This window comes from Coturnix japonica, chromosome 1 (assembly GCF_001577835.2).
Source record: "Coturnix japonica isolate 7356 chromosome 1, Coturnix japonica 2.1, whole genome shotgun sequence".
NCBI classification, from domain to species: Eukaryota; Metazoa; Chordata; class Aves; order Galliformes; family Phasianidae; genus Coturnix; species Coturnix japonica.
This window is the reverse complement of record NC_029516.1, coordinates 21,092,842-21,116,801: the sequence shown is the minus strand read 5'-3', so window position 1 is coordinate 21,116,801 and position 23,960 is coordinate 21,092,842. Positions and strand designations below refer to the sequence as shown.

Sequence of the window (23,960 nt, the reverse complement as noted above, 5' to 3'; positions counted from 1 at the left end):
TGTAAGGAAATGAGTACTACTTTGACGATAAGCAAATGTGCATTTCAGACATATTAGAATTTATTTGCTTCAGGTTCAATTACATCAAGTCAACAAACTCCAAGGAATAAGGGTCACTGCAAGGTCATGATAAAGTACTTAACAGGACACTGGTAAAACAGACATTAGGCAATAATTTCCTCAGGGCTTAGAATATTCCAATCCTTTTTCTTCTCCCTGTAATTCACAGGACTTATATTAAAAAAATAAAGCTTCCTGTTCTGTATGGATTTTTGAAAAACAGCCCTCTTAACCACTTTTTCCCCTTTCTTTATAAAATAAATAATAAATTTTTCACTTTTTCTTTATAAAATAAAATCGTAGAACCTTAAGTTTGGAAAAGACTGCTAAGATCACCTAGTCCAACCATCAACTCACCAACACCATGCCCACTAAACCACCTTCCTCAGCATCACTTTTGTTAGAAACTGTGTTCCACCACCTCCTTGTGCAGCTTGTCCCTCTATCTCACCACTTTCCCTGAAAATAAATTTTTCCTAATATCCAACCAGAATCTCCCCTGGAGCAAGTTGAAGCCATTACGTCTTGCCCTATCACTGTTACCTGGGAAAGGAGGTCCACCCCCACCTCACTAGAACCTTTCAGGCAGCTGTAGAGAGTGATAAGGTCCCCCTGAGTCTTTTCAAGACTAAACAATCCCAGCTCCCTCAGCTGCTCCAGATCCCTCACCAGCTTCACTGTCCTTCTCTGGACATGTTCCATGGTGTCAATGTCCTCTTTATAGTGAGAGGCCAATTAAAGTAAGCCTGCCTCAGTAGGCCCAAAACACCTCCAACATTCACCATTCAATGACAAGCCATACACAGCACAGAGTCTCTCTGGTTAATTAGTCAAAAGCTCAAGATTAGGCAGGAAAAGAGATGCATTTACACAACAGGACTTCCACTCCATATTCATTCTGTGACAAAAGAATGCAGCTGAACCACAGTGTCACACGTGCTGCACTGTGAGGTTGGGCTGCAGCTAAACAAGACACAGAGGTTAAGCTGGGCCTTGTGGGTCTGTTTACTCATTAATCAACTCCTCTCTGGGACTCACCTGTTCCCCATTTCTTTCAGTGAACAAAAACAAAGAAGCAATGCAAATAAGCCATCAGAGCAGAGGAGCTAGAAAAGACAGAGGAGAAAAAAAAAGCCCCAGAGCAACAAGGCCACATATTATCTTAGCAGTTCCCCATCTTCTCAGTGAGGATACGCCTCTGACTCTCAGAGCTCTCAGTGCTTCAGTGCTGCTTGAAAAGGTAGCGTCAGCATAGGAATATCAAAGTCTGCAGCAGGTGGGCCCCATAAATACACAGGAACAGAAAGAACACATCATGCAAGTTTGTCAGGACCTTCAACCTCACGTTGGTTCAATAGGTGATAGTTTCCCAGATCATATAATTACCAGTAATGAGATGTGGTGTCACCATTACAAACCAAAGTCAAAACAGCAGTTCATGAAGTGATGACGTGAATTCCCCTTCAAAGAATAAGTTCAAGAGAAGAAGCCAATCTTTCTCCTGCAACATGGTAACATCAGGCCTCATACCAGTTTGAAGACTATGGAACACATTGCCAAGGTTAGCTGGACTGTCCTACCACACCAATGTGTAGTTTAGATTTGGTGCTTTCTGACTTCCATTTGTTCAAACCAATGAAAGATGGACTGTCTGGGCAACATTGTTCTAGCAATGATTCTGTCATAGCATCTGTTAAACAGTAGGTCACCTGAACTGGTGCAGATTTTTATGAGAGTGGCATGCAGGTTCTCTTACTCATTGCAGGAGAAAATGCACAGCTAACAGTAGTGACTATGTTAAAAAAATAAATATCATTTTGTAGCTGAGAATTTGTTCTATCAATTACTGTGCCCTTTGTATCTGTTGCAGTTTCCATGGAAATAAATAGGAAATATCACTTTTGGAGCAACCTACATATATTCCAACAAAGGACGGCAATTCTAGGCAACTTCTATCTCTTGCCTGTAAGCTGTTTCTTCTACCTAAGAAAATCATTTATAGTTTCAAAGCACTCGCCTTTGAAAAAGTCCTTTAAGTGCATATACATCATGTCTGTTTGTGTTAGAGGAGACTGAATCAACAAAGTGCACTTCCTTCATAGACAGGCAGACAGAGAGGCTGGTGCTAGACTCCAAGACCAACATAATCCACTCTCTTGTGCTTGGAGCCCTGAAGAATGAGCCCTCTCCAGCAAAACTAAGCTTCATTCTACCAACGCAGCCAATACCATTCTCAAAACCTAACGATTTATTTGAATCTTTAAACCCTGGTCTGAACAGGACAGACTTGCCCTCTATCCAAAGATATCTAACAATGTAGAAACATCTCTCCAAACTGCTCAGCTTGAGAGTGAAAATCAGAAATATATAAAATAAAATAAATAGTTCTATTTTTACTTTCTTCATAAAGTTGCTTATATCAAACCTACTGGCCTATAATAAAAACTGGTAAACTTAAAACTGACTTAAAACCATCTTTCAAAAAGGCAGGCTAACCCGTCTTCTGAATCTATTTTCCTCCAAGCCTCGCTACCTTTATAAAAGATTTGTTTATAAAGCACAAAAGGCAAAAATGACAAATTCTGGTCTCTGCTCTAATTCTAAACTGCATGGGATTACAGTAAATGTGTTTGTCTTATTTCCTCCCTTTCAATGCTTAGTAGTTTAATAATGATGAAATAATTCTGGTTAGTACATAATTCCAGTGCCAAAAGGTTGCACAAATTGCTGGAGTATCTGTGACTGCGTTAACATGGGTCAGAACAAATATGCTGCAGAACTACAGAAATAAATACTGACTAAAAAAGAGACAAAAATTTAATTATCACTAGATTCTTGTACTAATCCATGCTGACAGTAGCCAGATGCCTTGAAAAACAGGTGGTGGTATAGTACTGTTGCGCAGCTACATTTCATAGGGAATAAGGATCCCTTCTAGAAAGATATTAGCAATTAGAATTGATATTCTACAATGTAATGGACGTTCAAATTTAATCATGTCTATCACCTGTGCATCCACGTGTTTAAATGAGTACAGAATAATCTGTTCCAAGTGGTGACATAGTCAGTGGTTCCCACTCATTCTTCATATGAATTTACTAAAACCACTTTCAAAAACACTGTGCTTAGCCAGCTGAGAATTACTGACAAGAAACAAGCACACTCATGTCACACCTGTCAAATGATTATACCCTACATATGCATGTTCAACTGAAACGTGAATAGTCTGTAAATTTTTTCTCTTTATAACATATTGATGCACTCTTAAAGAAAAGGTCAATTCAGTTGTATAATATTTACCTGGTTGCGTTTCAGCTCCATTAACAGACAATTCTGCCTGCCAAGTTCCAATTTGTAACCAGGTTCTGTCATAACCGATTTAACAAACCAACAGGGCCTATGAATGCTTAGCTCTGAACAACATTTAACTGACAATTTTATGATAAAAACCAGTAAAAAGATTTGCCTTGTTGACCAAATATTTCTAATAGCTTTTCTTTTTGTGAAAGCATAGTCAGATAAATTTGAGTTCTGTACTGTTTGAAAGCTGTAATTACAGAAAACTCGTAGTTACAAATGCCAGAATTTGCAATACAAACTCCAGCCAGGAAAATATTTTCCAGTGGGATTTTCATGAAGAGCTTTCAGCCAAGCAATAGAGTTTACTCTTGTTGTCTTAATGCAACAAAAACTTCATCAAGTTCACACACTCCAAAGATTTCTATTCAGAATAGACCACTAGACTTATTTTTTATATACAGAAGTGGGCTATGATGACAGCCTGAATTGGAGCATCTGGATCCCTCAATTTCATCCCCAAACTTCCAACATCAAGCAACTCAGCTCTCCTCAACTCCTCCCTACACTATGCTACTGCATAATTTACTAATGCTCCTCACACTGACCAGCCTGCCACTGGATCAGCAACAAAACAACCCTTTAATAAATGAGAATGAATTTGATGTTACTGTATTCCATAGCTGTAACAAAAAAATAAGGCCACTCTCTCAGGTCAAGATGAGCGAAGGGACATTCAATGAATCAATTTCAAAGCCATAATTATGGAGGCTCAAGTTAACATGCTGGAGGTAACAAAAGTCTAACTAAAAAGTGTTTCTGGTTTTGTAAGTTATCCCTATTAGTGAACTAGGACACTCTTGAGGAAAGTTTATAATAAATCTTAACTGGAATGAATAAGGTTCCAGCTCTAAACAGAAGATTTTCTCAAGGGATTATTTTCATGGTAAATAAAAAGTCTACTTCTGCTGCTCTGGCTCAATACTCTATAATTTTTTAAGCATATGGATGGAATCTCTAAAACTATTTAACCTGGTGTAGTACTTTGCTGTGCTAGTTGCACTGAATTTGCCCGTTGAACAGCTTTCTGCTTTAGAAGAAAGTCACTGCTAATTAGAAATAACTTGAATGATCAAGTCTTATTTTAGAAAAGGCATCATTTCTAAAGGCAATTTTATAGATTAAAAAAAAGATAAAAAATCATGTTACACTGTTGTATACTGGTAGGCATCAACTATATCCATTTAGTAAACAGACCACTTACAAAACAAACTCCAAACATACTGAAAAGCATCTCACACAAAATGCAACACATAACAACCAGCAGACCATCTCTCACTAAACCTACAAAGTCTACAACTTTAGTAACTTTAGTTAGATCCTAAGAAATATGAAATACACAAGCTGCAAACTATAGATCTAAATCAAAATGACCAGGTGTACTTCACGTTCTGGCTACTTTCTTTCTTTAAATATTCATGCAATGAAAAGTTTTGTTGTTGTTTCGTTTGTTCCTTTTTTTTTCTAGACACTGGGTGCTCCATAGAACTGTTAAACACAGGAAGCAGCAGATTTGGGGAATGAAGTACTATGATGAAAATTTATCATATGAACAGTGATCAAACCCACCCATCTTCAATGATTCATCTTAATACTTAAATAATCAATACTGCAAAATGGGGCAAGACAACCTCACAATAATTTGGAGCATTTTTTCCACACCTGAAATATTAATTTCTTTGTGAGGATGAGGGTCATTTGCAAGACACAAAAAATTACATTATAGGCACTGTACAGCCATGGGTTATTTATACCAATAGTCTTTAGGATTATGTATTTCTAAAGCAATTAAAAATCAATGATTAGAGCTTAAAATTGCTCAGTTCTACAAACAATCCAGACCATAAACCTCAGAAGACTGAATTATTACACTTCCTTACTATTAAGCAGAGCAAACATTAACTCAGCCACCATTTATGCCCCAAGCAAAGCTGGAAAGGTTCAAAACATTTTATTTCAAGCCCAAATTTCAAAAGTAAATTAACATAATTGAGTATTCAGTTGTATTAAAAATATCTACTACGCCGACCTTATGCTTTATCAGATTTTCCACAAATCCTGTTCAATTAACAATATCAGCACTAGCAGTTAGTACACTGCTAGGAACATCAATATTTAGATCCAAATATCCTTGTACACTGTCATTATGGCGGCTCATGGACCTCAAAATGATTAAAGGCATGACTGAAAAGGCTGTTAATGTTTAACATGAAGATTCTTCTGTTTGAGTTCATCCGGTTTTACAAAAGCTCATTTTGTTGATCCATCATTTTTCTGATCAGTCTGAAGAATAAAGCATTGACTTTTGTCTGCATACATCTGCAGTAGAACAGGACTGTATTAACTGAACAATGAATCAAAGACAGTGATATGATTAAGAAGATATCATTTACTTATGCTTATCAGTTTGGTTAGCAAGAGCAAATTCTGTCACTCCCAAGAATGAAATACTGCAAGTTAAACTATAGAAATGTCATGGTTTGATTTAGTATAATTTAAATGCCTAAACACAGTTCCAATAACTTATTTCCAGATGTCTCTAAAAGCTATGCATGATTTGGTCTCTTCACTGGGAGCTTAAATAAAACGGGGCAAACAACAGTTTTAACTTCTTTTTCTTAGTGTTTCTTTGTAACTAATTACGATTTTTTGAAGGCCTGTAGCAAACAATCACTCTTACCAGGTACTATACAAAACTGGTACTTATTATGCAGTTGCTTTTGCCTTCTAGTTCACTTCAATTTACTTTAAAAGCTATTACCATAAACAAAACTCTTAATAAAAGTAATCTTAGAACCTTACCAAAAAATCTAAGGGCTTAATGCAATTTACCATCTTTTAAAACTTTCACTATATAAAACAAAAGTATGTGCAAGGCCCTTCTACAATGTAAGGTTACTAGATAAATAATTATGTTGTACAAAAACCTCTGCTACACAGAGGCTCGAATCCCTCTCGATGATCTCTAAGGTCCCTTCCAACCCGCACAAGACTATGAGACTATGAGACTATCAGAAACAATAATCTTCTTATTGTATTATGTGTTTAATATACAAAAGGAAGAACAGTATTTGCCATCTAACAGTTAGCTAAGGGACATTTGTGCTGCAGACCTCCAGTTGGAAATCGCAAATATAATTTATTCCAACTTCCTCTCTAAAATACTAATTTTAGTACAAATCCTTATTAGAGTTTCCTGATTGTTTATAATATTTTCAATTCGATAAAAGCAAAGGTTGGGTAAATCTCAGCCAACTTCACACTTCCTTTTAGGTCATTCTGGGCAACGTTTGTGAGGTTTGGATATCACGCACTTCAGTCTTAAGCCATTAGAATACTTAAAGAGCCGATGCTTTGGGAGAACCCAACGTAAAAATCAGCACAAGCCCAACTCTACATGAACAAGACTCCTGGATATTAACAAGAGTTGAATGAATTTACTTCATCCCACACTGCAAAAACAGTAGCCAAACCTGATACACTTCTTTCACGTTCATTGCTCAGGGCTACACTATACTTGCTTTTCCACTATCCTTATGTTAAAAGACAAAGACCAGATCTGCAGAGAACAAACAGCTAGATTTCACATAAGACATGCAGACATTGATCTCAGCGTTGCCAAGGGCCTGAATGTATTTAAAATCTAAATATTTAAAATATATTCAAGGGTTGTTATTTATTTATTTAAATGATAGAAAAACCCAACAAGTATCCTCAAATTCATTGAATTCCAAATGAGCTAAAAGGTATCTGACCCCCATTTCAGTCAAAGCCTCACTCCACTGAGATTTTACGTAAAGCCTTGTACAGGTGAGCCTATTGGGAATTAGCTGCTCGTCTCAGCGCCCAAACAAAAGAAAAAAAGTGATTACTTGTAACTTAGTTTTAAATTTGCTCACAAGCAAATGCAAGGGCAAAACTTCACATCCAAGTAAAAGAGATTCTCAATGTACTCAGACTCAATTTTCATCAGGTAGAAATACTATCATTTTGCTTTATTTCTAGAGTCAACTGTGAATATAGTTTATCTAGCCATTGAACACTCAAGAGTGAGAAGGGTAGCATAAGGGTTTATTTCCAAGCACTCAGACTCATTTTCCTGTAATTAGTACTTAAGAGTGAGTTATTTTTCCCTTCAGCAGCTCTTCTACTTAATGAAGTAGAATTAGAAAAATGAAACATTGCTTGTCTTTCAGCCATAGCATAATTCCATCTAAGCAATAAATTCTTTCCCACTGTGTGCTTAGCAATTACAATTCCTCACTGATAGCATAACTCAACATGCTAATAAAAATAATCAGTATTTATCTAGTGCCAGAGGAATAAAACTTTTCTTACACTGTTGAAGTGAAACAGAAGTTAACTGTTATTAGAGATTATGAAACATACCCAGACAAGGAGCAACAGATTTCTTTTCACTGTTCCACAGTAGCCCAACATTCCAACTAGGATAAGGAAACAGCAGACTGCAATCATGACTGGATGGACCACAGGAAAGTAAGTCAAAATGACAGCCTCCTCCACCCTGGAACCAATCAGGATCATAATCAAAATGGTACAATTACACAAAACCTATACAGTAGAAAAAATGTAAGATAGCCACAAAAATGACAAGCACAGATTGACAGATGTGTAATTTCCAGTACCTTAAAAATTTTACTGAAACCTATTATATGTGGTTTTGAATTCAAATGCCACATTCAAGTAGCAGAAGGCAATGTGTAATCTGAAATCTCTTTGAGACAAAGGCAGTGTACCTGCCCCACACTTGCAGAGCATGCAGCACAGAGATCCTGTTCCACAAAAAGGGCACAGAAACATTGTAGGAATAAAACTAACAGCATTCTTAAATCTTTGGGCAGAACAAAGTATTCAAACCAAAAATGGTTACTTGTTGGGAAGTGGCCAAAATCGATCCCTGTCAAAAGAAAGGCACAGGAGCAAAACAAGATTAAATTCAGATCTCCCCCAGCTCTAATGACAATTTATGCCAGAAAAGTTTACAGAAATACACCTTTCAACAATACCTAATTGTTGAAATAATTACCTTAATTAAGGGTTTCTAGAAATCCTAATTAGAAAACTTGCCATACAGAACAAATAACAAACACTACAATCATTCACAGATTAATAGGTTTAAGGAAAACTTTACCTTGTTTCTGCAGTTAAAGTGAGAACATTATTCAGGTAGTCTCTGATCCAAGCAGAAACACCTAATACACTGATGGACATCAACTAGAAAGAAAAGAATAGAAAATAAAGGTTATTTATCACATATTTTAACAAGCTGCAATATCATTTTTAGTAAAGTAAAGGAATAATCATCAATACATCATTTATCTATCAAGGCAAAGTGCTGGACATCACATTGTAAAAAAATTGTACTTCTATATGCTTGGAGTTGGTTTGTTGCTCACTTTTAAGCAGCTACTGACAATGATTTCCTCTACCAGTATGGACAATTAATGGCTGGAATACCTTCTGTTACACCCTGTGGAGTAATGCCACTGCTGGCTCAAGTCCCATCGCTGCACAAGCTACAACAAAAACAAAAAGGGAGGATTTATGCTGCTAAAGCCAGTGACTCTTTCAGGTCTCAGAGATGGCATCCATCTGTTTGTACAACACCATGAGGTCACCTATATGTAAAGCCAGTAAAGAATAATTTGAAGAAACATTCAGGATATAATAGTACTGATAAGGAGAAAAATCCCATGGTTAAATTCGAAGAGTTAAGTTCTCTCGTTCAGGTAAAGCCATAGTGTGATCACTATGTCTTAGTCTCCTGAGCTGTAAAATGACAACAGAATTCATTGCTTTTAACTCACACTATAAAACCTGGGTCAATTCAGTGTTCAGTGCCTGTCTGTCACATTCTTGAGAGCCGTAAAGCCACAACACATCATCAGCACTGCTCCTAAAGGAAAGACTGAATCTACCCAGAAGAGCCACCACCTTGACAGCACTGCGTTTCTGTCAGATGATGCCACCTGGCACCCAGCACACTCTGGATCTACCAGTAGATGCTCCTGCCTCTTATTTTTGTTTAGCAACCACACCTAAAGGATATTGTCAGAGCACACCTTGCCAGCACTGTTGCTTGTGCTCTGTTCTGAAAGTAGAGGTTCTGCTGGAAGACAACATGGCATTCTTCACCATACTTGTCCCTGTATTTGCACTGGGTAATACTATCTTAGGTCTGGAAAAGGCAGCTAGGTAAGTCAGTGCATCTCCTAGAGGACGGACACCACAGCAACATTTCTGTGTTTAAGAGCACCCTCTGGTCCTAAGAACACTGCATTTGCTCCCTCATGCAGAAAACAGACACAGTACTGCTCTTCAAATATAGAGATGCTGCTGTGAACCCCTTCAAGGAAAGGAGGGATCCACTAGGCTTTTCTACAAAACTGAGCAAATTTAGAGTTACTAGTAACACTACTGTCTACTTTTTGAACCGTTTCAGATAATTCTGCTGGTTTATTATACTGAAAGGAGAATCTGGACACAGAAGGCACAAATATCACTCTCACACTGGCACTTAAGTCTGAACAGTAGTTCAGGGACTGAAGCTGGCAGAATCAAGATTTCACTGCCTAGATGAGGGATGGAGATCTGAGCATGCTGACTCTCCTTAATGCTGCTTTCAGGCATTGTATAGGTGAATGCCTGGAAACCTCAGCAGTGTGTCCAGGTGGCCAAGAGAGCCAATGGCATCAGGAATAGTGTTGCCAGAAGGAGCAGGGAAGTGATCATCCCTCTGTACTCAGCACTGGTGAAGCCACACCTCGAGTACTGTGTTCAGGTTTGGACCCCTCACTGTAAGAAAGACACTGGGGTTCTGAAGTGTATCCAGAGAAGGGCAGTGAAGCTGGTGAGGGGTCTGGAGCACAAGTCTTATGAAAAGCAGCTGAGGGAGCTGGGATTGTTTAGTCTGGAGAAAAGGAGGCTCAGGGATGACCTTATCACACTCTACAATTTCCTGAAAGGATGTTATGGTGAGGTGGGAATCAGCTTCTTCTCCTATGTATCTAGCAACAGGAAGAGAAGGAATAGCCTCAAGTTGTGCCAGGGGAGATTCAAGTTGGACGTTAGGAAATACCTCTCCGAGAGAGTGGTCAGGCACTGGAATGGCTGCCCAGGGAGGTGCTGGAGTCGCCGTGCCTGGAGGCCTTCAAGAAAAATTTAGATGCTGTACTGAGACATGGTTTAGTGGGAAATACAGGTGGGTGGTTGGACTAAATGATCTTAGAGGTCTTTTCCAACCTTGGTCATTCTATGATTACTTGGCTTACTTAATGCCTCTAAAATCAATGAGAAGTGCCAATCTCCTGTTACCTTCAATGGTTACTGCTGGCTTTCCACATGTCTTCAAACTTCCGTAACATTATCATAAAGAACTAGCTAGCAGGCACAAGACTAATGAATAAGGGAAGTTCTTCTGTGTCCTTACCGGCTCTTTGCAATGCTTTGCCTTCGCCTGCAGCATGCTCACAGCAGACTACTTCTGCCTTGAATATTTCATGTGAAGTCCCGCTTGCTACTGCATGCTGCTTCAGCCCACTTCGTAGAACTGATGCGCGAAGTACAGGCACTGCCAGTGAGAACCCCAGCTGCTCAGTGTGCTTCAAGCACAGTCAGGAAAGCTTGCTGCAAATCTACTACATAGATGTGCGTCAGGGCCCATTTCCTTTAAGCTCCATGGAATCTATTTTGGTTGTTAAAACAGTAGGAGTAAAGAGCATTTCTGTTCTGTTTAATTGATAACATAGGAAGCTGCAAGAGGAGATAAATAATGGCCATCATTCCCTTCTAGCTTAACTCCTAGACAACTACCTTCTTAGAAGAAAGCAACAAGCAAGTATTATACAAGCAATACAGATCATATTTCTAACACAAAGAGAGGTAAGGAAGACCACAAGCATATAGCACTCTTTCTTATGGTTACAAAGCAACAGAAAACATTTTATACTCTCCCTAAAAAGTCTGCCAATACTTCCACAGAATGATGACATTAATTTGGTATAAAGCAAAACCAACCAAACTAAACTGTTGGATGTAAATTAAACACAAGAAAATTCCTCCTGTAACCACAGTGGGAACCAAGCTATAGGTCACCTTTCCTATGCTTGAACAATCACACCACTTCTTCAGGCATTACTGACTTCTGCTACTCTTACAATGTGTGTGTGGTATTAATGCTTTAGCTAGTTCAGCATCACTCAAAATGCCTTACCACACTGCTATACTGATGTTAGACATGTGTTTCCTGGCCAGCACCTTTCTGCCAAATGGACACAATCCAGGGGACGCAACTTTGGAACTTCTTCAGAAGAAGGTAGAAGCTGCCTTAGTATTCTGAATAACCTGAAAGACAGATTTCCTGGATACACTGGATTCACATCCATGAAAGTCAGTAGCACCGTCAAATTGGGGGTAGCAATTTGACATGGCTCAGGAACAACATGCAAATACTCGGGAAGCTTCTGTATAAATGAGGAGTCACGCAGTTGAGTAAACCACAAGAACACATGAAAGCAATTCAGCTATAGACATTACAAAAGGCGTGTTTTACTATATATAATACAGCACTGTCTGTAAGCTTGTAAATACAAGAAGGATAAAAGTCACATCCTTTCTAATCAGCTAAGTCAGCCTCTGGGCAGGAAAACCATGCAGTATGAAAGGTGTGTTTGCAATACCAGACTGCCCCACAGTAATGACTGATGTTGATGTTTAGTTTAAGGACAAAAGCTTATCAAGCATTAGCTCATACTCATCAATCGACTTGACGGCTCACTCGCTCCACAGTCACAAGAGAATGACAACAGAAGCATGACATACATCCCCAAATCCCACAGCCTTCTACTTGTGACTCAACATGTTGCCTCACAGCACGGATGCTGCCCTGTAAAGATGCTAAGCATCTTCAAGTGCCATCTGAAACCAGCCAAGCTCAAAGCACCAGCTACTTTACAAAAACTAAGCCAGAGACTGATATTCAGCTGAAAACACAGGGAATCATAGAATGGCCTGGGCTGAAAAGAACCACTATTATCATCTAGTTTCAATCCCCCCCGCTATGTGCAGGGTCGCAAGCATCAGACCAGGCTGCCCAGAGCCACATCCAGCCTGGTCCTAGAACGCATGAACATCAGCAGTGCAACTCAGCCCATGTGCTTAACACAGGGAGGAACAACACCACTGCCCTGAGTGGGCACCCAAACCTACCAGTAATTCTCTGCAACACCGCTTTCAAGGAGTCGTGGGCAGAGGCAAGGTCCTCATTATAGCTTTCGTTAGTTCATCTGGAGGCAGAACAAAAGGTGGCCTATAAAACTGGCAGCCGCTTCATAACTAACTTAGAAGCAAAATACAGACCAGTCAGAAAGTTGTACCAAGCAATCAGATTAAAGGGCAAAAAGTTTATGAGAAACAGAACTACCAAAATAATTTTCACCACATTAACAGCAGTTACATCATTTAATCAAAAAGTTTTCATCTGAGCTTCTCTGATGACAGCCAGTCTGCTGTGCTGTAAACACAATATGAGAATAGGCAGTAAAACAGTTTTATTTGTTGCAGCTGGCTGCAGTGGTCACAAGGGGTTTCATACTAAACCATCCCAATATGTTACATAGCCATCAGCATGAAACCAAAGGGTTTATGAAATTATCTGCTGTCATATCCTATTTTAAATATATTTTCGTCCTTAGTAAACAAAGGTAATAAATTATATTTTAATATATGTGCAATATGAAGATCGCACAATGAAATATTACATTTCCAAACCAGTTCACAGTCTAAAGTTTTCAAAGTTCCTAAATGTTATAAAATCAATCTACATTTGCATTTCATAAGCAAATAGGCATTTCTGTCTTTGGGGAAGCAAGACACATCTCTGTAGCTATTTGCACACCTGTTTTTATTCTCTCATCACCTTTTTACATTCAAACGTTCTCACACCGTAATTTTTGCCAATGGAACTTGCCGTGCTCATTGGAGAGCAGGATTTTGCAGTCACATTATTAAACCAGAGGAAAGGTTAAAATTCTCATCCACAATAAAAATCACACAGTTCTTTGGATCAAAACAGATGGGGTAAACAACTTCAGGCCAAGATCTGGGTTAGGTACAAAATGCTGAGCAGTGGCACTATGAAGAAATTATATCTTAAGATTTGAGTTAACCTTAAGAAAGATTTGCAGCTCCAGGGAAATCAATTCCCAGATACGGCAGCATTCAGCAAAAGAAGTATTTTAATTTTAGTAAAGAAGTAACTCTTGAGAAATTTTTTCCAGTTAGAACTGATTTGGGTAACCTGAGCTGGGACTTTCACCCATGGGGGGGCAGGGAGGAATCGCTACAAGGTCATGAACAGAACATGTTGCAATGTTTTCACAGGATTTTCACAATTAAGTTCAATATTCAGATCCCTGGACGAACACAGATGACTCAGATCCCCGGACAAACAAGCAACCACATTTTTCAGGGAGGGAAGGGTGTAAGAGTGGGGGTCAGAGGGACAAGAAATCTCAATTTTTTTTTTCTGTATTACCTGGCAAAAGCATTCAAATGTTTACAGAAAGAATCGTGGCCTATAAAAAAAAAAAAAAAAAAAAAAAGAAAGAAAAAAGAAAAAATCCCAATTCCCCACTAATGCACCTTTCATTTTAAGGATATGCCAACACTTAGTTTTAGCCAAGGTCCCTGCAGAGGGTTTTGCCTTGGTCCCCTCCCACTTGCAAACAGCTGAAGCATGTGCTTATTTGCACTTTGAATGCAGGTTTGCTTGCACAGCTGCAGCTGTGAGTTAACAACATGATCCAGGCTTGGCATGAGCTGGAACTTGCACACTTCACAATCAGGCAACTGCTGGAGCACAGACAGCCCTGCTAAAGGGTTGCTCTCCCAAGGAAAGCAAGCGAGCTCTCCAACAACTGACTGCATGAGGATCCTACAGCACCACGGCAAAAAGAAATGTGAAATAAGAGCTCAAATATGTGAACAGGTTTAGGTACAGCTAATCTAAAAGCAGGCTACTCCACCATCAAAACAATATGCCTTCACATTTACACAACACACTCTTAATTTTATTGCTGTAAGTGCTTGCTTCAGTTCATGGACAGCAGTCCATCTCTGTTGGGCAATCAGTGTTTAAACTCAGAGTATATAAATGGAAAGCTAATATATGAATGACCATACGTATTTCCTGCAATCCATAGGATTTGTTTATCAGATGGTTGAAGGAACATCACTTAATTTCTTTGTTTTATACACAATTGCCCACCAGCACAAGAATTACTCAAATGAGCCTGTACTTTTTACTTAAATCACAGATTCCTACAACAATACATGAAATTAAATTGTTCCTTATTCCTTTGGATTCCCCAACTGATTCCTGAATGTCCATAAAGAATCATTAACGTCACTTCTAAAATCAGGGTGAAGTCTGGGTGTATTTTTTCCTTTCCATCACCACGTCAAGCCACTCTGTTTTAAGGGACTGTATTGCTGAAACTCATCCACCGACTCCATGTTCATAAGGAATGAGCCCTTTCCCCTATGAAAACAGGTGGGATAAAAGGTTACACAGAAGCAGATACAAAGTTGACCAGTGGCTGAACTCTGCTTTACCTCTTTAGAACACAGACTGGTAATGTACTGCTCTGTCAGCACTCCTCCCACCAAACTCCAGACCTTTAGAGACACTCCTGGACCTTCAAAATCCACAGCCTCTCCCCGGTCTACATTCATCACCTTTTACCCACACAACTTCCTTTACTGTGCCTCACTCCAAACACGTTTCTTACAGCTTTTCCCTTAAGTAGAAAAGCTCAGATAGGAGCCGGTGAAAAATAAAATAAGTAGTTTAAAAAAAGAAATTTATCTATATGTGAATCTCCTCAAATTTGCTTAGCGCCCTTTCCAGAGACAGCACTTGTCTTTTCTCTGATTTATATTTGTACAGCAGCTTAAAGAGAACTCTGACACATGCTTTTGTGTGCTCTCAGAACCTACAGATGTTATACAAATAATACAGCTCAAAGTCATCAGAAAGTAGAAGATTTCTCAAAGACCAACATTAAAAGCATTTCTGGTTCTTTGGAGCTCCTCCTATAGCTTGCTCTACCATTAAAAGACAATATACTCCCACAGAAGTGGGAGTTATTCTTGAATGGCCTTCTAAGTATTTTCTTTATGCAAGATAGCTAAGAAAACCAGGTTTCAGTTACCTCATGTACGCAGCAGTCTCTAAAAGCAGACTATAATGGTCCAGCACGAACACCATGTTTACATTGGTAAACACAGGTAGCCAGCTTGGCCAGTGTTCATTTCAATGGATATTATTAGTCACTTAAATGCTTTGAAAATTTGACCCTTACTCTATTCACTCCAAACATCTTCAGATGCAACTGGCAGGAGAGGCAGTTGGACAGCAACAGAAACACAACCCCTACTCAGTATCTGGATCTGAGGAAGGGAAGATAGATCAATGTCTTTGTTGATCAAAGGCAAAAAAGGAAATAAAAATAATCACAAGATTAAACACATACATTTGAGGTAGGAAAAAGATACATTTGAGGTTAGAAAAAGAAGGAAACAATACCTCTGCTTCCAGTCATTTTTAATGCTTCTAGTTCACAAGCACAAATTCAAGGTAGATGTAAAGCAATTTACATTGTCGGCCAGGAGGGTTTACTGGCTGCAGTCACATAGCCTAAATTAGATGGTACTGCTACAGAGTAGGAGACAGCAGCATGAAGGAAAGTTCAGGCACAGTTCAACAGAAACAGCATTTCCTCAGGCAGATGAACCTCATGGGGTGAAGAAGATGGCAACAGATCCGACTCTGCTCAATACCCAGTGACACTGTGAATCATCTGCTAAAGAGAAGACTACCACCTATAATACAGTCACCTGCAGCTTACAACCCTGATTTGCCCAAGCCACAGTCACTCTCAATTACAACAGACACAACAGCAGCTGCTTCTTCTTTCCACACACATTCACCAAAGAAAAAATAGAAGAAGCTGGCAGTTTTCTGAAGATAGAAAGCCCATACAGACTTTTTCCTGCATTTCAGATATATTTGGCTTTTTTAAAAAATATGAGAAAATATGAGAAATTCAACAAAACAATTGTGCTGCTTTTATTTGCATTTAGTAGCACTACATAGTTGACCAGTTTAGACTATAGTTTTTTAAAGGAACCCATGTGTCTGAGCTGCCAAGAAAAGTAAAACAAATCTGCACCTCCAAGCTGTTGCTCTGTTTAATCTTCTACTACTTTAGACAGTCAGAACTCTGAATTCTTCCAGTACTCAGCACTGTTTTCTATTTTCTGTTCTAGCACAACCATGAAAGCCACTGCCCATAGACAATGTCCTGTGTTAACAAGCGTACCTTTACTACCGGCTGGCCATTCTCTGTGACTGATGCCTACCTTTAATGCCAAGGTAAGGTCTCTCCACCTTAAAGGAGTGCAAAGAAAGCTGAAGGGGGAAGAAACTGTAGCGAAGTCCAGAACAGCTGGCATTACTGCAAAACATGGTGAAGAGGATTTGCAGCATGACAGGTTATGAAGATTTCAAAACAAACAAGGATGCTCACATTAAATCCATGTCTGCTACTAAGCTGGAACGGTGTCAGGAGTTTGCTAGAAAAGCCCCAGAAGTACAGACCCTTGTAGTCTCATAGACTGCATAAAACGTACTTGTAGAACTATTAAATCTTTCCAAGTAAACTAGATTCTCAGTAAAAACTAAATCTCACTAACACACTTTTTATCTTAAGATAAAGACTAGTACTGACTCTAAAAACTGAAATCTAAGAAGCAGTAGCAGCACGGCTTCTCTCAAGCACCAGCAAGATAATTTGCTTAAGTCAAAAGTCTTGGGCTAAAAAACACTGAACAGTGCATTTCTGTAGATCCTAATACGCTGCAAGTAGCAACATTACAAAGAAAAGACATCTGCAAAACCAAGTTGCATCTGTGAGTCTAAATTCCTTGAAGTGATGCTCATTTACACATGCAGATGACAGAAGAATCAAACCCAATGTTAAATGCAGGCTTCAGTCTGAAGGATATTCCTTTCCAAAGTGCTACTAAAAAGACCCCAGTGAACCAAAGAGAGAGAAGCTCCTAAAACCACAATTCCCATTACTTTGGAAAAGACATATTGCAGTCAGATGCATGATTCAGTTGACCTTAGAATCATCTTCCAGAAGGATCTACTACCACATTCAGTCACTTAATCAACAATAATTAGAACACTGGCAACACTCATAATCCCACTTCAGAACAAAATCCTTACTGCAAGTCACAGCTTAGGAAATACCAATCCATTCACATCCAGACAACACTCCTTTCATCCCACTCACGCACATTTGTTATCATCAACCTGCTGACTCTTCCAAATCACTGCTCATTAGGTAAACCCTATAAAAAGTGCTCTTCCCAAATACAAAGCATGCAGTTGTACACTAGTAAGTTACGCTCTGGAGAAGCTACAAGTGTCACAGCGCAGTGATTGATGAAGTTCTCTCGCTTCACTGCAGAGGGCTTTGACAGTAATCAAATTACGAAGACACCAGTGTGCTACAGCAGCCATCCACACAGCAAGATTTTCTGCAAGACTGATGGTCAGACTAGTCAGCTTTATTATGCATAAAAGCTTCCTCAAGGAGCTTCACGTGCACTTGTCTGCCCTCAACAGGCTGGCAAGGTCAAAAGCTGGAATCCCTTACACAAGTGCTGCACCAGTTGCACACAGGACACATTTGAAAATTACTCTAAATGTTCCCTCCTGAGAGGCAGATACTCAGACTGCATCAGACACAGCATCTGCTGGGTGTCTTACTGCTTTCTTTAGGGCTTCAAATATTAGAGGTCAGCAGAGCTGAGGCTCTGTTTTCTTCCTCTCCTAGGACAAACCAAGCCTGTCTGCACTATACGTGGTTGGACTGGCCACTGGACAGCACCAGAAAGAAACAAGGACGGAAGGTCACTGCAATCTGGTTAGGACCCTTAATCAAGCCATGACTTTAAAAAGTCAACACATGCTGTTTGTACATCTTCAGTGTTTTCAGACAGACACTGATAACCAACACAGCAAATGGACACAGTAACGACTGACTTGCTGTTTGGAGCCCTTTGGAAGGAATGAAGCAGAAGTTATTGTAAAACACCCCAAAAACAAGTTTTAGGAGTATAACATACATGCTCCCAAAACTGTGAGCTCTCTGCACACTCCAGTACCACACATTGCTCTCATCTATTTTAAGTATGCTGCTATTGTGTTTATCTGTTAAGGCAGAGCACACCACACTCACAGCTCAGGAGGAATGCAGCTGCATTTCCAGGAGCTGATCTAATCTAAACTCCCTGCCATCCAGTCCATAGTATGAGCTGGTATTTATCAAACTAAATGCTAACATAAGCAACATTACAAGCTAAGGCTTTCCAAATGGAAGACTGGTGGCGAAGAGAAACAGCTCCCACCCACACAAAGGCAAGTAAGCACCTGCTGCACACAGAACTTGTCCATGAGAACTTTTTGGTCAGCAGGGTCATACTCTTATAATCAGAAAAGCCAGCGGTAGCACTCCCACTGATCCCAATGGGAGAAAATTCAGCTTTGATAAAGGGAGAGATATGAGACGTTTCACTACAATAAGCAACGAGAAGCAGATTTGTATTTAGTTGTTAAACACGCAGCCAAACAGCATCAGATGGGAAGCAGAAAGAGGTTTTTACATGCACACGCCTCCAAAGAATATGATTTAAGTGAAATTGCCCACCTACCATTCAACCTGTTTCTCACTACACAGTTATGGCAATCACTTTTTGTTTGTTTGTTTTATTCTGAGTCAATCAGTTGCATACATTTACTTTTCAAAATGCAGGGAACACGCTCCAAACAGACTGGCCAATTTTTCTCTTTAGTTCTAACACCTTTAATACTATACACATCACAGAAAACAGCTTTATTCTACTTAGCATCTGTAATGCAAGCTACCTGCTGAGCCTGGCATTTACTATTCAATTACATATTCACATGCTTTGACACATGTTTTGTGAATACGGATCTTGCTTAGCTGCTTGGGTGTTATTTCCAGCATCCTGCCATCAGCCATGAAGATTAAATTTAGGTATTTTTCACATTCTTGTCTTGAAGACGATAATGAAAAATTGCTGTTTTCTTCCCTAGGACTTCTTGTCATATTGGCATAGACTCAAAAGACCCCCTTTCCTATATGATTATGAAAGAAAAAGAAAAGTCATACTTGTTATTCAGGGGTGACCTGATACATTACTCAAAAGGCAAACAAAAAAAAAATCTGAAGAATGAGGAATTATTTCTGTCCAAATGCTTTAAAGGTAATATTGAATGATGGATGGACAAGGCTAACAGCAGCATATTATGGATGTAGTTTCTGTTAATCTACTGCCAAGCTGCAAAGTGCTCTGCAGCTCTGTGCTTTAGCTCCGCAACAGAAAAACACAAGAACAAAACAATGAAAATCTGGAAGGAGCAATCTGACATGAAATATGGAACAAAACTTAATTCAAGCAAAGGGGGAATATGCTTGAATCTCCCAAGCGAGCCAGCATGCACCCTACCACACAAGTACAACTACACACACCTCCCATCTCCACTCATGCTTGTTTCTCTCTATACCTGTTCCCTGCTCACTGCCTCTACATTTGTCCATCCTCAGCCTCCTTACATGTATGACATACATGCATCAATCCTTGATCACCCTAGAGAGGAGCTGTGATGCAATGCACCAGTCCCCTCCAAAGATATGGGCAAACTTCACTCAGAAGGAGACACAGAGCACTCAACTCCAGCACCAAGGCCCTCACCAGCAAAAAATGGGGAAATAACTACATGAGGTTATCACCTAGGGACTACACAAAGGGCTGATTTCATCAACAAAGATGCCCCTAAATACTAAATCTGATGAAACACGATAAGCACAGAGCAGGGAGGGAAAGAGAGAAAAGTGGAATAAGCTTAAGGATACAAGCTGCTTTAGGGGATGAGTTAAGGGTGTGAAAAAAAACTGACAAGGGTGGCTCAAGGCAGCAATTTGGAACCCAAACAAAGGCAACGAGAATGCCAACTGGAGGACAGGATGTTCCCAGACACATAGATGTACATTCACTCAACTCTAGCAGCATATGCCTAAAAATCAGGAATTGAATCCAGGCAGCCTCGCCTTAATGAAATGCAAGTTCTAGGATTTTGTGTGATATCCAATGAATATCATGTATAATGTGATAAATAATTACATATTGTTAAAACAAACAAACAAGCAAACAAAACAGAGATGTCCTCATCTTCTGTTTAAAGGGCTTTAGTCCTACCTTTGCTGGAGGAAAGAAATATTTCAGTTTCACCACTGACAGACACAAAACTTTCAACAGAATCTCATTTTGCCCCAATGCATTTTAATAACCTTCTCATTTGTATTCTGCCCTCCACTTTATTTTCAGTAATCTTCATTTTTACCTCAATATAAAATATACTTGGTGACAGCCTATGTATGCTGCCTGCATCACACAAACATGCAGCACCTCTCAAATCAGTACTTGCCAACGAGTGTGGGATGTCATGCCTCTTACTCTTGTTCTTTTTCCTATACTTAGCCAGCACAAATCTCAATTATACGGGCGATACAGGCTTCATTTGGTGTGTGTGGTCTGTGAGAAATCTGCATCACACAGTTTGTGTGAACGTGAAAAGTTTAGGAGCCAGAGCTGAACACACCTACTTACGTTTGAGAGCTGGAAGCACTACTGCTGTAATTACAGCTTTGACTGAAATGCTGAAAAGCAAAATAAAGAAATCATTCTAGGCCCTGTCTGCCAATTTGGATACTGTCCCCCAAAAGACGATGAGCTGGATAAATCATTGAATCACAGAATGACCCGGGTTGGAAGGGACCTCAAGGATCATGTAGTTCCAACCCCCCTGCCTGGCAGGGCCACCAAACATACACCTTTACTAGATCAGGTTGCCCAGGGCCCCGTCCAACCTGGTCCTGAACACCTCCAAGGACGGGGCATCCACAACCTCCCTGGGCAGCCTGTTCCAGGACCTAACCACTCTCCTAGTGAAGAACTTCCCCCTAACATCCAACCTAAATCTTCCCTCTTTTAACTTAAAACCATTTCCCCATGTCCTGCTATTATCAGCCCTTTCGAAGAGTTTACTCCCCTCCTGGGAGTAAGTTCCCTTCAGGTATTGAAAGGCTGCAATGAGGTCACCCTGCAACCTTCTCTTCTCCAGGATGAACAAACCCAACTCCCTCAGCCTGTCCTCACAGGGGAGGTGCTCCAGCCCCCTGATCATCTTCGTGATAAAGCCTCCATAGGGCAGCTCAGTGCTCAGATACCTCAGCGAGCTGAGTTCAGACCAGGTCATGGGATGCTCTGACACTCACACAATGAGGAAGCCACAACACCCCTAAGTATTTCCCTTTCTGAACACACACATACATTACGGGTGCACACATTCACATGTGTATTTATAACATGAAGCCAGCACCACACTGATTTCACTTACAGCAAGTTTCCAAACGCTTTTCTTTAAGGCATCTCATGATAAGCCCCGCCTGGCCAGGGGTGCACATCACAGGCACCCAAGATGCCGCTTTCCCTCCCCGGTTCCCGCACCCCTGATGCAGGGACACCACCGAGGCCGTGACGCGCACCCACGGTCGCCACTTGCTCGGACTCACCCAGAAGAGGAGGTTGAGGGCGTAGAGCAGGCAGCGCAGGCACCTCACCGAGTCCTCCCTGGCCATGGCGAGCCCCCGCGAGAGACAGCCCCATTCCCTCACCACATCCTCGCTGCCGAGGCCGGGCAGCCAGCGTTCTGCGGGGAAAGGCAGACAGGGCCGGGGCAGCCCGGTGAGCCGCAGGTGGAGGCACAGCAACACGGTTCCCTCCGCCCAGCCTGACCCAGCCCGGCCCGTCGGCGGCTCCGTAGGCACAGGGCCGGCTCAGCGCCGCGAGCAGCAGCGCACCTCCCCTCCGCCCGCCGCCCTCAGACACAGTGTTTAAAATGAACAACCAGAATCGCCCTGAAAGGCGACAACCCGCGCGGTGCCCCGGGCTGCCCCGCGGGACGAGCGGCGCTGGAGGAACAGCGCTGGCCCGGGAGGGACGCGCTGTCCCGGGGAGGGCGGGCCGGCGTGCAGGCGAGGACAGCGGCGCTCAGCGCCTCTCACTCACTTGCTCCGGCGAGGACTCATCGGGGCCGGGCAGCGCAGCTCGGAGCCGCGGCGCCCATCCACGCCGGGCGCTGCCGGGAAGCTCCCGCCGCTCACCCCACAACACTCCGTCCCCGCCCGCAGCGCTCCGCCGAGCCAGCGCCACGGCGCATGTGCGCCCACCCGTTCCTGCGCCCGCAGGGTCCTAGCGCCGCCGCCGGGTGCGGAGCGCTTGGGGAGCGCGGCAGGAGGCCCTGAGAGCGGGCAGGGCAACGGGAAGGGGGTTCGTCAGGTTGGGGAGTGCTGTGCGCCCAAGCGATAAGGCAGCAGAGGAGTAACGGAGTTGTCACTGAGTCCACGCGCTGTGGAAACCTACCTGGGGCCAAAGTGGAAGTGGCAGTTCGGAGCGCGTCCAAATGTTCCGTGGGAAAGAGCTTGGGTTTCACTGGGCAGATTGCTGCCCGCCTGGGCCGGTCTGGCTCTCAGGCTGCCAGGCCAACCCCAGAAGGTGCATCCCCAAAACGCCCTCCCTGCCCCTCCTGGAAGTCCAAATTTGCCAGGCCTGGGGCTGCCTCCCTTCTGCAGGGGAGAGGGGAGATTTTGAGCAATTGCCTTAAGCCAGCTGAAATACACCAAAACCTCCTGTGGTATTTTGGCCCAGAGTGACAAATCAGCTCACAAAACAGCTGTGGCTTTTTTCATAGGGTTTTTTTCTTTATTTTTTTTTCCAAGCTTTAACAGACATTTCACAAGATTTCAGCACTGTTACGTCAGAAATGAAACTTGGCTGAAATCAAACTTGAATGTGACAATTTGCAACCCGGTGCCCCATCCCCACGCAGTAGAAAACTCTGAGGAGAGAAGAGAGAACTGCCCCTGTTTTGCAGTGCCACCCGCATGGAAATCACAAGAAAATACCCTGAGAATTGTATCTTCACTAGCAGAGGAAAAGTGTCTTCCACCCATGTTGCATAAAAACTGATAGAATGGCTGCTAGTGAAAACTGGAAAAGAGGAAAGAAATGCATTTAATGAGCAAAACTGAACTGCTGTGAGGCCAAAGAAAAGTCTGCTTCTCAAGCACTGGAAACATGATTTGAGAAAATCCATAAACTCTAGATAGTGCTTATCACTGGGGCTGCCTGCATAATCCTACTTAAGCTCTGCCAATTTCATTTCATTAGTATTGAATCAGGGTGGAGTGCATCTTCACATCCATTCATCCCTCCTTACACCAGAATGGACATGGATGCTTCCCAGAACGCAGTGATTTTATGCCAGATTTGTAGAGATGAACACAACTAGTTGAAAATACCAGGAA

The 23,960-nt window shown here is 41.3% G+C and overlaps 1 protein-coding gene across 4 annotated transcripts in view; it reads right to left on the bottom strand.

Annotated features, from left to right (window-relative positions):
* Positions 1-23,148, bottom strand: part of TSPAN12 (tetraspanin 12) — a 42,710-nt gene extending 19,562 nt beyond the window's left edge. The window contains exons 1-4 of one of the 4 annotated variants that reach the window (XM_015853413.2): positions 23,017-23,148; positions 22,167-22,303; positions 8,570-8,652; positions 7,807-7,942 (exon numbers count right to left, since the gene is read on the bottom strand). In XM_015853413.2, the coding sequence (XP_015708899.1) occupies positions 7,807-7,942; positions 8,570-8,652; positions 22,167-22,232 (285 nt within the window). In that variant the 5' untranslated portion in view covers positions 22,233-22,303; positions 23,017-23,148. Of the gene's footprint in view, positions 1-7,806; positions 7,943-8,569; positions 8,653-21,201; positions 21,252-22,166; positions 22,304-22,662; positions 22,800-23,016 lie in introns of those variants that run through there. The other 3 variants (XM_015853432.1, XM_015853403.2, XM_015853422.2) reach the window with 3 other exon arrangements.
* Positions 23,149-23,960: the final 812 nt, after the last annotated feature.